This window comes from Chiloscyllium plagiosum, unplaced genomic scaffold (assembly GCF_037043375.1).
Source record: "Chiloscyllium plagiosum isolate Xiang-an unplaced genomic scaffold, Cpla_swu_hap1 HiC_scaffold_39, whole genome shotgun sequence".
In the NCBI taxonomy this organism is placed as follows: domain Eukaryota; kingdom Metazoa; phylum Chordata; class Chondrichthyes; order Orectolobiformes; family Hemiscylliidae; genus Chiloscyllium; species Chiloscyllium plagiosum.
The window spans coordinates 59,283,865-59,301,231 of NW_028270177.1; the positions used below are offsets into that span (position 1 = coordinate 59,283,865).

At 44.9% G+C, this 17,367-nt stretch overlaps 1 protein-coding gene across 1 annotated transcript in view; it reads left to right on the forward strand.

Annotated features, from left to right (window-relative positions):
* LOC148138718 (putative G protein-coupled receptor 139) overlaps positions 1 to 17,080 on the forward strand; it is a 36,130-nt gene extending 19,050 nt beyond the window's left edge. The window contains exon 2 of the mRNA XM_087981143.1: positions 16,170 to 17,080. Within this exon, the coding sequence (XP_087837269.1) occupies positions 16,170 to 17,080 (911 nt within the window). The remainder of the gene's footprint in view (positions 1 to 16,169) is intronic.
* The last annotated feature ends 287 nt before the right edge of the window (positions 17,081 to 17,367 follow it).

The window sequence follows — 17,367 nt, forward strand, 5'->3', positions numbered from 1 at the left end:
ATTCAGCACTTCAAATCAAGGGTGTCCCATCCTGAATCCCAGGCACCCTTGGAAAGTTAGCATCAGGCGCTGAAGACCATACTAACAGCGTACTGTCAGGATTACCGGAATGATTGGAATGAAGGTGTCTCATTAAATTGTTTGCCATTAGACAAAAATTATTTGCCCCAAATAAATCTACTCAGTTTACTTCCTTTGAGTTAATATTTGAAGTCAGAGTTCCTTTGGAATCAATTGAATATAAATTGACAGGACCGAAGTCAGAGACTCGGATTATATATGTGAGGTGAGGGAGAGATTTGATGCAGTAGGTGAGTTAGCTAAACAACACCTGAAGGGCACAGTATAGAATGAAGCACGTGGCAGATAAAAAACTCTGAAATTTTGACGATTTCCTGTGGGGATGACGTATTAGTATTGTCACCAGTGATAGGAATCCCGTTCAATGCCAGGTTTAGGGACTCAGGAACAGAGTTATGGTCAGATGGACAAATTGTGTAGTTTATCTGTATGATGTAGTGATTTTTAGCAAGTGATTGAAAGCTCACGTGTTGCAGCTGCCAGAGCATGTTGAATGTTTACAAGAAGCAAACTTTGTAATAAACTTAAAGAAAACTGAATTCGCGAAGGCAGAGGTGACGTTCGTGGGACATTACATTGGACATGGAAGGTTGACCCCCATGGAACACAAAGACAAAGGGCTTTGAGGAATTTCCACGACTATCCTCGATGAAAGAGCATTTTTGGAACTGAGTGGATTCGATCGGAAGTTTGTTCCAAACTTCAGCAGCGTATTGGCACCACTGATGGACTTAGTAAAGAAGGAAACATAATTGTGGTGGACAGAACAATGCCAGGAGGCATTTGAGAATTTTAAAGCAGGATTAATCACCGCACCAGTTTTAGCTACAACAAATATTTTGAAACCCTTTCAAAATTCTATTTGCTTCTAGGGATATAGGGGTTGGAGTTGTATTGATACAGTAAGATGATGATAGAATTGAATGGCTAATTGGCTACTTGTCGAAAAAACGCAATATCCACCAGAAAGAAAAAATACACCATTCTCCATCATTGAAAAAGGATGATTAAGTTTCGAACTGACCTGACAATATTTTAATGTTTATGTGACAAATAAATTGTCGGAGATGGTTGTGGACAACAACAAACCTCTCGCGTTTTTTGGAATATTTAAAGACCAGAATATGAAAGCATTTCATTGGAGTCTTATCACACCGACTTTAAACTTACAAAATGTACATGCTATGGGTCCTAAAATGTGATAGCAGATGTCTTAGCGTGGATTTAAAGGAAAAAGTTTAGATAAGATTTGACTTATTCCAGTTTATATAGGTGTGTAAGATTAATATGATTGATATAACTGAGATTAATACTTTTGTATTTCATAATAATGGGATTAAGAATTAGAAGAAAAGAAACGAAGCCATCTTTTCATTCTGATGTTTTTTTTCTGAAGGAGGGATGTCTTATGAAGCAGAAAGCATGTCAGCTCACTTTAAGACAGAACGGGTTTTGTTGAATAGAAAGTACAGCACAGATGACAGCTAAATGTCAGATTGTTCCATATGTCACAGTTAGCTGTGAAATGGTTACCTGAGTTTTGGTTGCTGGTTTGACAACAATTCAAATAAAACCAAAGTGTTTAAATAATGGTCAGGATACCAGAAGCCAACGGAATTTGAATATTATTGTTTAGACATCTGGAAAGCAATCACATTATGAGAATTGTTGTATCATGGGGAGTATATAAACCCAGCATTTGAACACTAGAGGGAGAGCCACTGCCATCCAACAACAGAGTAACTGCTGTAGAGCAGGAGTGCTAACTGGCCATCTCAAACACTCTCTTTCAAAGATACATGTTCATGTCCAACCTACTTGCAATAAAAAATGACCCAGGGAGATCAGCAGCTGGAAGAGTGAACACAGCGGGGAAGATAGAGACGGTGTGGTCTTGAGATTGTAATGTTTAATATGTGGGCTTTTGGAACAGAATATTTTTACAGAGTCGGAGTCAGATAGTAAGTAGCTAAGAAAGGAGGGGCTTGTATTTGTGAATAGTTATCGTTTAGTGTTCATTTTTAAAGTTAAGAAACTAACTTGTTAATTTTTGTATAAAACGTGGAATGTAGGAGATCTGTGTCGATCATATTTTAACAGATTACGAGGTGAGGCGAGCTATTCTGGGTGTTTGTTTTTAATTAACAGAAGGGTTCGACTCCACCTTGTAAATGTCCATCCACGCTAACCCCAATTCCCTGCAGTTGGCCCATATCCTTCCAGTCCATTCCTATTCACATATTTATCCAAATGCGTTTGAAATGTTGTTAATGTACCCCCCAACCACATCTGCTGGCAGCTCATCCGTACACCAGCCATTTATGTAAATAAGTGGTCCCTCAGCTTCCCTTTTAATCCTTCCCCTTTAACCTTAAACTGATCGTCTCTCGTTCTCGATTCTCTAAACCTTGGAAAAAGACTGAGAGCATTAACCCTACCATCGTGATCTTATACAGCTCTATAAGGACTCTCTCAGTCTCCTACATGCTAAAGAAAAGGTCCGAGCTTGTCCAACCGCTCCCTATAACTCAGACCATTGGGTCCTGGCAACATCCTTGAAAATTTCTTCTGCACTCTTTCTAATTTAATAGTGTCCTCCCTAGAGCAAGGTGACAAAACTGAACACGATACTCCAAGTGCGGCCTTACCAAAGTCCTGTGTAACTGCAACATAAATTCCCAACTTCTGTACTCCATGTCCTGCCTAATGAAGGCCAATGTGCCAAATGCCTTCTTCACTGCCCTGTCTACCTGTGGCTCCACTCTCAGAGAACCGTGCACCTGAACCCCAAGATCTCTCTGTCCACTACACCCTTGAAGATCCTCCCATTCACCATGAAACTCTTACCTTGCGTTGAGTTCGCAAAATGTAAGACCTCACGCATCTATATTAAATTCCATTTGCCATTTCTCGGCCCACTTCCCCACCTGATTACGGTCCTGCTGCAATTTCTGATAAACTTCCTCACTGACCATGCTCCCACTTACTTTAGTGTCATCTGCAAACTTTCTAATCATAACTTGTACATTCACAACCAATTCATAGATAACAAACAACAATGGACCCAGCCTCCAGTCTGACAAGCATCATTCCACTAAACCCTCTGCTTTCTACCATCAAACCAACTGTGTATCCAATTGGCCACTTCCCCCAGCATTCCACGTGATGGAAACTTCCAGAGCAGCCTGCCGTGTGGGACCTTATCAAAGACCTTACTGAAATCCATAGAGACTATATCTACCCCTCTGTCCTCATCAACCTTCCTGGTCACTTCATCAAAGAACTCGAACAAATTTGGGAAGCATGATCTCCCACTCACAAATCTATGCGGCCTGCTCCGAATCAAACCCTGTGTAGGTAATGGGTACAGTCAATGGTATGCTGTCCTTCATTTTATGATGATTCGAGAACATAAGTAAAGCCAACTTCCTGCAGTTTTAGAGCCTTGCTGAGAGAGCATTTGGGGCAATCTCTACAGATTTGATCTCCTTTGTAAGGAATGATCTCCTTACCACAGACACGGGTGATGGTAACATGAGGATAGAGTGAAGAAGCTGAGTGTTTAACCTGTAGAGATGTAAGGGATGAAGAAATAGTGACGCTGAAACACGAGGAGTGGCAGCGATCACTTATTTGCAAAAGAGACATTGATAGGGTGAGAAATTCCATGCTTTACCCAGGATTGATTGGTTTGATTTATTGCCACGTGTACCTCAGTACAGGGAAACATTTTATTTATGAGCAGTGGATACAGGTCATCGTAAGGATGGCCAGACAGATCATAGGGTGGACATAGACTTGGACAGAGTAAGGCACACAAGTTACACGGAACTGACGTGCACTAGACAAGATCAACATGAGTAATATCAGCATTATTTGAACTTAGTGAGTCCATTCATCAGTCTAATGTGACTTTCCTAATAGTCTATATGCTTTTACTAACTCTCCCCATGTTATTGTGCAGTCGGCGGGTGAGCCCGTACTGAACGTCAGCTTGCTCACAATCCCCAACAGCAGCCACAATACCTTCCATCTGAAACAGGTAGCCATTCCCAACAGCTTCCGTCCTGCATAAAGAACAGCAGGCTGTCTTCTCGGAAATGAAAGGTGCCTTCTTAAGACTTCACACAAGACATATGGCTTCCCTCCTCACTGCGAGAAAACCATGTTAAAGTCCCACGTGTGTGTCATGAGCAATGGAGCCAGGAGTAACAACATGGAGCAGCCTGTCTGTGCAGCCTCAGCTCCAGTTGTTCATCATGTTAGAGCATCTATTAGGAGACAGTGAGGGCTGCCCATGCTGGAGATCAGAGTAGAGCATCAATTGCTGGAAATGCACAGCAGGGCAAACGACGTTTTGGGCATAAGCCATTCATCAGAATCAGCATCAATTAACTCATTCTGCCCCCGTGTAAGTGCATTGAGGTGGGAATGGCCTCCTACTGTTCCTGTATAAGTGGCTCAACGGGCTGAATGGCCTCCTCTTGTTCATGTGTAAGTAACTCAAGGGGCTGAATGGCCTCGTTCTGTTTCTGTGTAATTGACTCAAGGGACTGAATGACTTCTTCCTTGTTCAATTGGACAGGGCCAAGGGTCTGACTGGTTACCCCTGGTTCCTGTTTAATAGGTCGATGTACTGACAAGTGTGATGATGCTGCAGCTTTAAGAATTATTTTGTTCTGGTTTCTTTGAAGAGAGAGATTGAATGATCATTAACAAACTGGTTAGTTAAGACCACTGAGTAAACAGCGAGGGAGGCCTTGGGTTTATTTTAGTGTAGCCTGAATGGATGTGGCCAGCTCTCACAGATTAGGATCTTTGAGTCTGTGGCAATCTGTGACTGAATACTCAGTTTTGCCAAGGGCTGTGTTTATGGGATTTTCGTGTGTCGGGCCAGTTCATTAGTAATAGCTCCACGATCAATTATTCTGTTAACTTGTCCAATAGAATTAAGTTATTCTAATTTCCTCTTTCTTTGCTTTCATTTTATCTTTCGTGTTTAAATAAATAGTGTTTAGCTTCACACCGAGTAGTTTGACCTGTCACATTGCATCTGGAACAGACCCTTTACATTCCCTTTAAAATAAGAAAACATTAGAATCTACGCTACCGCTTTCAAATATTGTCGAGGGGCTCTTGTGTGGTCCATCACACTAGACTCCTTCTCTTCCTGAGTAATAGGTTGGAGGCACTGAACAGGCTGTCCCTGTTCTTCTCCAATAATGTCAATGGGCTGAATGGCTTCCTCATATTCCTGTGAAACCAGCGTGTGTTGCTGAATGAACTCTATTTCACTGTGGCAATGTGCAGTGTCAGGCAGTGCTGTTACACGAATGTTACAGACACGTTAACAGCACAAGTCTCAATGGAGTCTAGGTCTTGCTGCTCATGGACACAGACCAGTTCAGGAGCTGACGGGCAACAAAATGTTCTGAACATTGTGGAATCTTCAGTGACCATCCCCACTTCTGATCTTATGGTGGGGAGGGTGGGGCTGGGTAGACACTGATGAAGCAGCTGAAGCTGTTTGTGAAGAGGAAGCTACCCTGAGGATCTCCCGCAGAGCTGACACAGGACGGAGATGATGAACATCTTCCTTTGTGCCATGTTTGACTCCAAGCACTGGAGAGTTTACTCTGATTCCCATTAAGTCCAGTTTTGTTAAGCTCCTTGATGTCAACAGAAGCCAACCATTGCCTTGGTATCAGGGCCAGTCATTTTGTACCTGAACCCTTGTCTCAACCTCTTTTGTTCATATCAATAGGCCATGGTATAGGAGCAGCAAGTGTTTTCTTCAAACAGATGGGATTGAATGCCAGGATTTCTCGTCTCAAGAGTGTTCGGAGAGTTAGATGACTGAAAGTATTTGAAGAGGAGGTACTGGATATTGACCTGTCAGAGAGGTGAGGGCTATGAAGTATTGGGTATGGAAGAGGATTTGAGACCAAGAGCAGATCAGTCATGATCTTAGTGAAGGGCAAGGCAGGCTTGGGGAGTGAACGACCTGCCTCTGTATCTGATCTTCGCCCATTCTGTTATTGGAAAGTTAGTGGGTGTTATTTTCCTGAATGTTATGGTTTTGAATATTGCAGACAGGGAGACCAGAGGATTTTGTGAGCCAGCGCTGAGTGAGGTATGGGGGCTGTATTCACAGTGAATCTGGGTCTACAACATGATCAACAAATGAAGCACAAGTTGCAGAGAGGGGAAGCTCTGTAAAGAGAGATGAGGGGCCTCTTTCATACCCGTGCCTGGGTTTTCCAATTATATTTCCCAAATCACCTCGAAACATGTGGGGCAGTCTTCAAGGGCAAAATGGTCTCCTCTGTTTCCGTGCAACAGGTTATAGGAGTAAGTGGCCTCCAACTGTTCCTGTCTAGCAGGTTTGAGGGGCTGGATGGAACACGGGAATATGGGACTGAGGAGCAGGAGAGGGTCATTAGACATTTTGACCCTTCTCCACCAGGCACTAAAATTGTGGCTGATCAGGTTGGGGCCTACTTTTTTGTCTATATCCCATTATCCGTTATTCACTTCTCTACCAAATACTTACCTAACGCATCTTTCAATCAATGTGAACATAGAGGCACGATAAACTTCCAGTGAAGAGAATTCCTACTTGAAAGGTCCTTTCAGAAATTTTCACCATCCCTCTCATAGAATAAGAGAGTCAGGCAGAATGGAAACAGACCCGTTAGTCCAATCTGTTCACTCCGATCAGATATCAAATCTGATTCAGTCCCATTTGCCAGCAATTGGCCAATATCCCTCCTCTTTCAGATACTTTTTAAATGTGCGATTGTAACCACCTTCAGCACTTCCCCTAACAGCACTTTCTGTACACACACCACTCTCTGTGTGAAACATTTATCTTCAGGTCTCTTCTAAATCAATCCCCCTCGCCTTCAGCCTATGCGCTCTTGTTCTGGACTCCCCTACCCTGGGGAGCAGAACGTGGCTGTTCAGAATATCCATGCCCCTGCTGGTTTTATAAACATCTGTAATGTTACCCCTCAACCTCTGACACTCCGGGGGGAAACACCTCAACGGAATCAGCCTCTCCCTGCAGTCAAACCTCCAGTCCTGGAACATATGTGTAAGTCATTTCTGCAGAAAACCGAGTTGTACACAATATTCTTAAAGTGGCCTCACCAACATCCTGTACAGATACAACATGCCACCACAACCCCTATACTCAATGCTCTGACTGATTAAGGCAAATGTGCCAAATGTGTTTAGCACCACACTGTCTACCTGCGACTCCACTTTCAAGGAACAATGCACCTGCAGCCCTATGTCCCTTTGTTTCACAACATGCCCCAGGACCTGACCATGAAGTATATAATGTCTGCCCTGATTTGCCTTCTAAAAATGCAAAACCTCGTATTTATCTAAATTAAACTTCATCTGTCACTCCTTGCCCCTTTGTCCCATCTATTTATCGTATCTTTGTACTCTGAGATAATCTACTAAACCACCATTCTGATATAATCTGCAAACTTACTCTGTCCTCAATATTCACAACTAAATCCTTTACATAAATGATGAAATGCAGTGAACTCAGTACGGATTCTTACAGCACACTGCTGCTCACAAGCCTCCAGTCTGAAAAATATCCCTCTTCCTTCAAGCCAATTGTAACTAGCTTCTTCTGTATCCCAAGTGACCGAACCTTACTCATTTGTCTACCAATCAGAATGAAATACTAGCTATGAAGACAGATTGAGTAGGCTCGGCTTATTTTCACGAGAAAAAGGAGATTGAGGGGGGACCTGATTGAGGTTTACAAAATCATGAAGTGTATAGCCAGGGTGGATAGAGACAAGCTGTTTCCCAGGTTGAAGGATTCAGTCACGAGAGGTCGTGCTTTCAAAGTGAGAGGTGGAATGTTTAAGGGGGATACACGCGGTAAGCACTTCACACAGAGGTTGGTGGGCATTAGGAACGCATTGCCAGCAGAGGTGGTAGAGGCAGGCACGGTCGATTCATTTAAGATGCATCTGGACAGATGCATGAGTAAGTAGTGAGCAGAGGGATCAGATCCTTAGGAATTGTCCGACAGATTTAGACAGTACATTTGGATTGGCTCAGGCTTGGAGGGCTGTAAATTTTCTTTGCTCTTTGTTCTTTAAATGAACAACTTGCTGAGGTCCATATAGACAATGTCACCCAAACTGCCTTCATCAATCTTCTTTGTTAACTCTTAAGCAAATTAATGAGACATGATTTCCCATGCAGGAAGCTACGTTGTCTACTCCGATCAGCCGTTGCCTTCCCAAATGTATGTAAATGCTATCCCTCAGAATCCCCTCCAACAACTTACCCACCACTGACATCAGGCTCACCGGTCTGTCGTTCCCCGTCTTTTTGGGTCACTGTTTACTTTTCTCGTCCCACTCCTGCACTGCTCACAACAGATGTTAAATGTAACCAGGTTGGTGTCATGCCGATCATATCGGTCTCAGACTGGGCCAGGGTCAGTTTTAGGAACAAGTCAGGCTAGTTTCTGTAATCTGCTCAAATAGCACGTTTTTGATCCAGAGCAATGTTACTCAAACTCTGATGGAAAGATGGACGTTTGGGTGTTGAAAATATATAATCAATATTTCCTTTTCTAAAAACACTGACACACACATACATACACACACAAATAAACAAAATCTCTGCAACTTTAACTTGAAAGAACTTTGCCCAGATATTATTGTAACTCATGACAAAAGGAAAAATTGCAAGATTTTCCAAAACATCATTCTGCTTCTGAAGATATTGTTCTCACACAGCTGCTAGCAATGGGATTCCATCCTGGGAGAGTTGGATTTGGCTGAATTCCATTTGCTTTAGGCAGTGAGCAGATTCCAATGGATGTTGGTCAGGGATCACCCAGAGGGTAGCATGGGGGTTAGCATTGCTGCCTCACAGCACCAGGGGCTTGGGTTCGATTCCAACCTTGGGTGACTGTCTGTGTGAAGTTTACACATTCTCCCCCTGTCTGTGTGAGCTTCTAATGGGTGATCCCGTTTCCTACCACAGCTCAAACTGTGTAGGTTAGATGGATTGATCATGCCAAATTGTCTGTAGTTTTCAAGGGTTTCTAGGTTAGGTGTATTACTCTGGGATAACTATAGGGGAATGTGTTGGGAAGGTTGGTATGGATTTGTTGGGCCGAAGGGCTTGTTTCAACACTGCAGGGATTCTGTTCCAATAAGAATGGTAACGATGACTGTAGAGTACTTTTTAGCTCGTATACATTGCTGTGATAAGGAACAATGAAGGAGAGAGAGTACAATAGGCCGTTCCTTCTCGGACAGATTACATTTTCTCCCTTTCTGAGCTGAGTCACACAATAATGTCATCCTCTCCCAAACTGGACCATGTGAGGTCTCCTTGTACATGGTCCAAACTATGTCTCCATCACATTCCCTATTCCATGTTGTTGCATCATTGCTGCTGTCATACACAGAGCCATACCCTTCGCAGAAAATGGTCTCGGCCGATTTGAAATATGTTTACATAGCCCCGCGTCATTTAAAAAATGAAATGTTTAATTTATTCAGAATTCCTGTGTTAAAATGCATGCATTTTTAAAGAAATGCATAAATTGCTGGAAAAGCTCGGCAGGTCTGTCAGTATCCAGATGCCTTTTACATGCTGTATTTGTACCAGACTCCACTACTTCCTCTGGCAGCTCATTCCATACACACACCAACCTCTGCGTGAAAAGGTGCCCCTTAGGCCTTTTCAAAAACGTTCCCCTTTCACTGTCAACCAATGCCCTCTAGTTTTAGACGCCCCTAACCTGGGAAAAACCCTGACTACTCACCCTATCCGTGACCATTCTGATTTTATAAATCGTTACTGCTGTGAAATATGGCCCCAATCAACACGAATGGCTGTACTTTCAGTTATCCTGGGCCTAAATTCTGAAATTCAATACTGACACCTCTTCCTTCTCCATCAAGTCACAATTCTAAGTCCATTTTATTCAGTTTGTTCAGATGTATCATGAGGCACTTCTGTGAGCTTTACACCTAGACCTTTGTGCAATGAGGTTGGGATACTAGCATCACTCTGCAATACCCATAAAGTTGTAACAGTATTCTCCTCTGTGGTTTGTTCATCAGTCTGTTCAGACATGCTGGGGCATACCTCTGCAACAGGCAGGACTTGAATCCAGGCCTTCTATTCCAGACCTAGGAACACTACCACACAATTTCAGGAATTGGAATCAAATCCAGAGCTCTGGCTCAGAGACAGGGACACTACCCACTACACTACCATACCCAGATTTTGGTTCATATTTTAGTGCCCGCTTTCAGCTTGGTGTGGATTTATTATAATCAGGTTACCATTACTGAATTACAAACAACACTTTGCATTATTAAACAAATGCAAGACATTTGTCTCAACTGTAGGATATTGAGTGTATGTGCTGTGCCATCGAAATTAACTCTAAACATCTTTAATTGCTATTATCTGTGGTCTGCAATATGAGAAAAAGAAATCCTGCTGACACAATCTGCCCAATGAAGGGTCTCAAATAGATATTTATTACTGAACACCAGAGACGAAGGAAGAGCTTTACTTCTGGTCACAACACACCGATCACTCTTACCCACCTCTAACGTGCGACTGTCCTCTTCCTAAAATGAAATTACTCTCCAGCCTCTCCTCCCCACTGACTGTGTCAGCAATCTCTCTCTCCTCGCCCTAACCACACAAGGCAAACCAAGCTCAGGGTCTTTGTGAAAATCAAGGCCGGAGTGTGCAGGCCTCCTGGAGAGGGATGGGCATTTTAAAATTGAAGGGGGAGGGTGAGGTGGCAGTAATATCACTCACTGGGCTGAGGGGTGGCAGATGGAGTGTAGTTTGGATTAATGCGAGGTATTGGATTTGGTAAATCAAACAACAGCAGGACCTATACAATTAAAAGTAGGTTCTTTGGCAGTGTTGGAGAACAGAGACCTAGGCTGTCAGGTATAATTCTTTAAAATTTGCATCTCATACAGATAGTGTGGTTAAGAAGGCGTTTAACACACTTGTCTTCATTGGTCAGACCTTTGAGTATTGGAATTGGGATGTCATGTTGTGGTTGTACAGGATATTGGTGAGACCGCTTCTGGAATACTGTGTCCAGTCTGGTCGCCCTGCCCACTCACTCCATAGGCACACTACCCTCTGGGTGAAAAAGCTGCCCCTTAGGTCACTCTTAAATGTTTCCCCTCTCACCTTAAGCCTATGCCCTCTAGTTTTGGACTTCCCATACCCTTAGAAAACACCTTGACTGTTCACTTTGATATTACTGACCTTGATATTATTAAGATGGAGAGGGTTGAGAACAGATTAATCTGTATGTTGCTGGGAAAGGAGGGAGTGAGCTATGAGGAGAGGCTGGGTCGGCTGGGACTCGTTTCACTGGAGAGTATGAGACTAAGGGGTAACTTTACAGAGGTTTATAAAATAATGAGGGGTACAGATAAGCTGAAGGGCTGATGTCTTTTCCCTAGAGTTGGGGATTCAAAACTGAGGGATATTTTAAGGTGCGAGGAAAAAGATTTACAAAAGTCACGAGAGGTAATTATTTTAGACAGAAGCTGGCTTGGGTGTGGAATGAACCTCCAGAGGAAGTGGTGAAAGCAGGGACAGTTACAACGTTTAAAGGACATTTAGATCAGTACATGGATAAGACATCAGTTTGGATGGTGCTGTAAGCAGCTGCCCTCTCCCTCCCCATCTCTGAATGAATCCCTGTTGGTTTTCACCCTCTGCCAATGCCTGTGCAGTGGCGTGGGGAGGCCAGCAGAGGGTGACATTGCATCACTTTAAGCACCACAGAGACTGCCAGACCTGCCCCACCCAGAGACACACAGATACACACACAGCAATTGTTTGGACACAATATTGAGCTCATCTGGTAATTTAAACTAAACATAAAGAAATGCTCAATTTGCTTTGTAAACTGTTAAAATATGAGGGCCAGGTCTGCAAAATCCCACTGTTTAAATAAAAACATCAATTTATTTTTTTCACTCTGAAAGTGAACATTTTACATCAACTATTCACAATACTGACACCCCCTTTCTCTTAACTGCTTATTACCCGACTCCAGCTCTATAACAATATACTGTTTCTGGGTCTGCCATCCTCTCATACCACAGGTGCTTGTAAGCTCTCAGTTCAGAACAGCATTCACCCTCTCTTAAAGGTACAGTACACGCTTTCAACTTCATCACATTATACCCTGATGAATATCGATAAGTGGAACCTATCCGGATTTCTTTTGCTCTGTGGTTTGTCAATATTTCATTTGCTCCGTCTGGTGTGTGCAGGACCTTTGTTGCTCCATTGACACCATGTCATTATTAGACTCTGTCCACAGGAATATATCAGTATTTCACTTGCTCACACTCGTGTGTGTGGGGCAGAATTTCAGTTGTTACATGGGGTCTGTGACGCTATAACAATCTCAATATTTGTAGATGGCACCGAACCTGGAAGGACTCTGAAGTCTATGGAGGACAGTGTGGAACTCTAACTGTACAATCACACATTGGTGCAGTGTTCAGGTTTAAGGCAGATGGGGATCAGTGCAGAGCAGTGTGAGGTGATACACTTCGGTAGGAACGACAATGAAAGACAGTTTAAAGCAGGCTGTGCCATTATAAAGGGGCTGCAGGAGCAGAGAGAGCTGGGTGTATATGAGCACAGATTGTTGAAGATGTCAGGACAAGATGTCAGGGGAGAACAGTAACTATCACAGATTAGTTTCAGTATCTGAGCTGTTTACAGTGGGGGTGTAGGAGGGAGCCTCCGTGCTCCCTTCCTGGGAGGTGGTGGTGATGATGTGTTGTGAGCCCACCCTCCTGCCCACCGAGACCGTGGGGTTTCCATTTGTACCAGCTCAACACAAAAGGGAGATGGCATCAGGGCCACGGCTTCTAGGTTATGCCGGGGGGAAATGGTGCTGCCAGGGGGTTTAAAGTGAGAATTGCCCTTCACTGAACATTGCTCCTTACTCGGTCGGTGGGACGTGGATGTTTCAGCATCTCCACACGAGGCATCCCGGTCCTCAACGGCTCCTACCAGGGTCCTCCCCACATGGCGGGGGGAGGGGGGGAGGGAATGGATATCGGGCACTCCACCGCCCGGCTTGGCTCTTCCCGTGCTATTCCAGGCTGTTTCTCTTGGAATGGAGGAAGGAGGGAGGGAGTGGGAGGCCCTGCTGTTAGTGCTGGTGTAGGTGGGGGTTGGGGGAGGTATGGTGGGGTGTCCGAAGGGAGTCAGTCCACAATGTTGTATCTATGCAGGGGGTAAAGTGGATGGAGACAGAGAGAGAGAGAAGGTGCTGCATGCAGCAGTGAGAGTGGTGGAGCAGGAACCTAGTTCGAGGGTTGGTGGCATAATAGATATAAAGTGAGTGTGAGGGAGCAGAGAGAATACGGTGATCCTTTTCCTGATAGAGCAGAGAAGGTTATTGATGCTTGTCCTGCATTGCTGGACATTTCCTCAGACCGCATAGTGCATTGAGCTGGGTGGGGAGCTCAGACCATGCTCGGTGGGTCTGGTAGTGTGCCCCCCCACTCTAGGAAGAGAATGGCCCCCTCTGTACTAGGCCCTCCACCAGGAACTCCGTGTCCCTGTCGACAAACCGTGGTGTAATTGCCCAATACCTGCCATGCTCGGAGTAAACTGTGCAGGGCAACTCCAAACGGCGAAAGGTCAAACATGTGCCCATTGGCCTTTTAAAGATGGCACCAATGCCAGGGATCAGAGAATATCCAGGGGCATCCGGGCGATGGTGAGTTACTGCGGCCATAATGGGTGGGAGAATCGGGCTGGTATTGAATGAGAGGGACACCATAGGGTGGGCTGGGCAGTTAATGAGGTGAGTCCGATACGATAGCACCAGGAAACTAGCTCAGCCTCGTGTGGACAATCCCTCTGTCACACTCAAGGAAAATCAAACAAAGAGAAATTATTGTTAGAATCTGCCCAATGAGTCATAGATTCGGTTGAAACTAATTCCAGTTACAAAGATGCAGAACAAATGCTCATCTGACCTCACAGCAATATCCCTTTTTCCCATCTTTCCTGGGAAGACAGGCTCATATTACATGATGTTATCAAAGTGTCTACACTTCAGCATTCTGAAACCTTTGAACACAACCTTCCTTGACACTTTCTCTCAGTCTCCCCCTCTCTGTCTATACCCCAAACGCATCGCATGTGGTGATATTTAAAGTGATTCACCCGCCATCTCTCTCTGGCAGTGATGTTCACACCCATAGCACCCCCTTGTCATGGCACGGTGGAGAGATGGATCTGGAAATGGATGGGAGCTACCCATCCAGTCACTTCCAGCATGGGCTGCTAGTTTCCCCAAACTGGGCAGTGATTTATCACAGTGTTACTGAGCAATGCACTGGGGCGATGTACACAGTCCTACATGCTGGGAGGGTAACTGCTCCTGGGTTACAGATCAATGCCCTGGTTTGGTGTACACAGCCCTACATGCTGGGAGGGTAACTGCTCCTGGTTTACAGATGAATGCACTGGGGTGGGGTACACAGTCCTACACGGTGGGAGGGTAACTGCTCCTGGCTTATAGATTAATTCACGGGTGATCACTGCGCAGGTCGCTGTGCTGGTCAGACTATCTGGTTAAGTTTTATAGATAATGCCCTGCTGTGATCTGCACAGCTCACTGCCCTGGACAGATATATGGTCTGGGTTTATAGATCAATGCCCTGATCTGATCTGTGCAGTGTTCCACTCTGGACAGATTGCTTGGTTATGTTGACCAGTGCAATGGATGAATCTGGACAGATTGCTGGGTTGTACTGAGCAGGACACTGGCCTGGTCTGCACAGTGTTCCACGGTGAACAGATATCTCCTCTGGGTGTATGGTGTCTGGGCTGGTTCTGTGAGGTGGATTGAGAATGTGGTATATCTAACCATTTCAGCTGATCTAGCAATGCCTTTAGCTCCCATTCCTGTGATTGGACCCTCCGTCTCTCACCCCATTAATGTAACAGTTTGCCCAGGCACAGTACATCATGTTGGTGGGGTGGGTAGGGGAAAGGTGATGGACAGGTCAAAGAGTCCCCCAGAACGTTCTGTCCCCGACATTCTATAACTGACATCCCCCGGAACGTTCTGTCCCCGACATTCTATAACTGACATTCCCCGGAACGTTCTGTCCCCGACATTCTATAACGAACATTCCCCGGAACGTTCTGTCCCTGACATTCTGTAACTGACATTCCCCGGAACGTTCTGTCCCCGACATTCTATAACTGCCATACCCCGGAACGTTCTGTCCCCGACATTCTATAACTGACATTCCCCGGAACGTTCTGTCCCTGACATTCTATAACTGACATTCCCTGGAACGTTCTGTCCCCGACATTCTATAACTGCCATACCCCGGAACGTTCTGTCCCCGACATTCTATAACTGCCATACCCCGGAACGTTCTGTCCCTGACATTCTATATCTGACACTCCCCGGAACGTTCTGTCCCTGACATTGTTTGTGAACGGCCGGACGTCAGTGAATTGAACAAAAGATAAGATCCCGAGGGAAGAGATCCCGTTCCAGGGAGAAGGAGACACTGTTCCGAAGGCCCCTCAGGCAGTTAAAGGGGTGAACACGTTTTCCCTGCGTTTACATTTCTTCCCGACACAGGATCGACCATAATTTAGTTCAAAATACAGAAATTCCTAAACTCCGTTTGTCTTCAGGAAACTGGGAGAGAATCCTTCAGGACAGCAATGTTCCCACCCTCCGTATTAGGAACTGGGAAGGAGTGACCTGTGTCTGCTCTCGAGTGATCGAGTGTGTGGGAATGGTCTAGAAACCATTTGTCCTTATGGATGTGTCTCTGTGTGTTTGGGGAGGGAGGGTTTCTTGTGGTTTCTGTCACATTTTTGTCAGTAATTCCGACCTTCCCATTTGTTATTCCAGCTCCGATTATTTTAATAAATCCCTGAATACAGGGACACATTTGGAAATCTCACTGGGTCCCCGATCAAACGGGTCCCTTTGCCTCCAGGCTGATGGATAATGGGTTTGTTTTCCTTCCTCACAGTTAACGTAGTGACCATCTACGTCCTGCTTTATAAAGATTGTGGATTGTCTCCATGTGTCAGACGTTACCTGGGGGCCATGGCAGCGGCGGATCTCCTGGTCATTATCCTCGACCTGATCCTGAGACACATTCCCATTGTTTATTGGGAACAGTTTTATTTCCTGAGGGTCTCCGTCTCCGTGTGTAATATCCACGCCGTCCTGCTTTATGCAGCCACTGACTGCTCTGTCTGGTTCACCGTCACTTTCACCTTTGATCGGTTTGTGGCCATTTGTTGCCAGAAGCTGAAAAGTAAATATTGCAGTGAGAAGACGGCGGCTGTGGTTCTGGGAGCAGTGACTGTGCTGAGCTGTTTAAAGAACATTTTCTGGTATTTTATGCTCTCGGCTCGGTATTCGCTGGGGAACGTCCCCTGGTTTTGTGTTGTAACACGCGCTGTTCAAATCTCCAGTGTCTGGGTCACAATCGAGTTCCTCCACCACATTCTAACCCCGGGTGTCCCATTTCTCCTGGTTCTGCTGCTCAATGTTCTCACCGTCAGACACATTTTAGTGACCAGCAGAGCCCGCAGGAGACTCCGCGCTCACACCAATGGGGACGCTCAGTCTGACACTGAAATGAGAAACCGAAAAAAATCCATCATTTTACTGTTTGTGATCTCGGCCAATTTCATCCTGTTATGGTCAACGTTAATGCTGTATTCTACATGGAGACGGATGTGGAATATTCTGGATAACTCTGTGTATCTCCATGGCTTTGTGCAGGAATTGGGCTTCATGCTGCAGCTCCTCAGTTGCTGCACAAACACCGCGATTTATGCCGTGACCCAGACTAAGTTCAGGCAGCAGCTGAAGAATGTGCTGAAATATCCCTTCACCCAAATCCATCCATCCATCAAATTCCCTAATTAATCAATCCATCCGGGAATTTCTCATTTCAGTTCAGTGTTTCAGTGATGGAGCAGCCTGTCGCTATGGTAACAGACTGAGGGTAGCGCTGGGTTGTCCATCCTTATCCCACAGGGGGGTTACAGGGAAACATTTCAATGTTTCCCACAACTCAGGAGCCGGTGAGAAAAGGCACCATCCTACTGACTGTATCCATCACTTCCATTTGTAAACAATAAAAATGTACATTAAAGCGTGCTGAGCAGCAGAGTGACCGATGTTGCTGTGTGTCTTTGTGCAAGAGTCGCTGA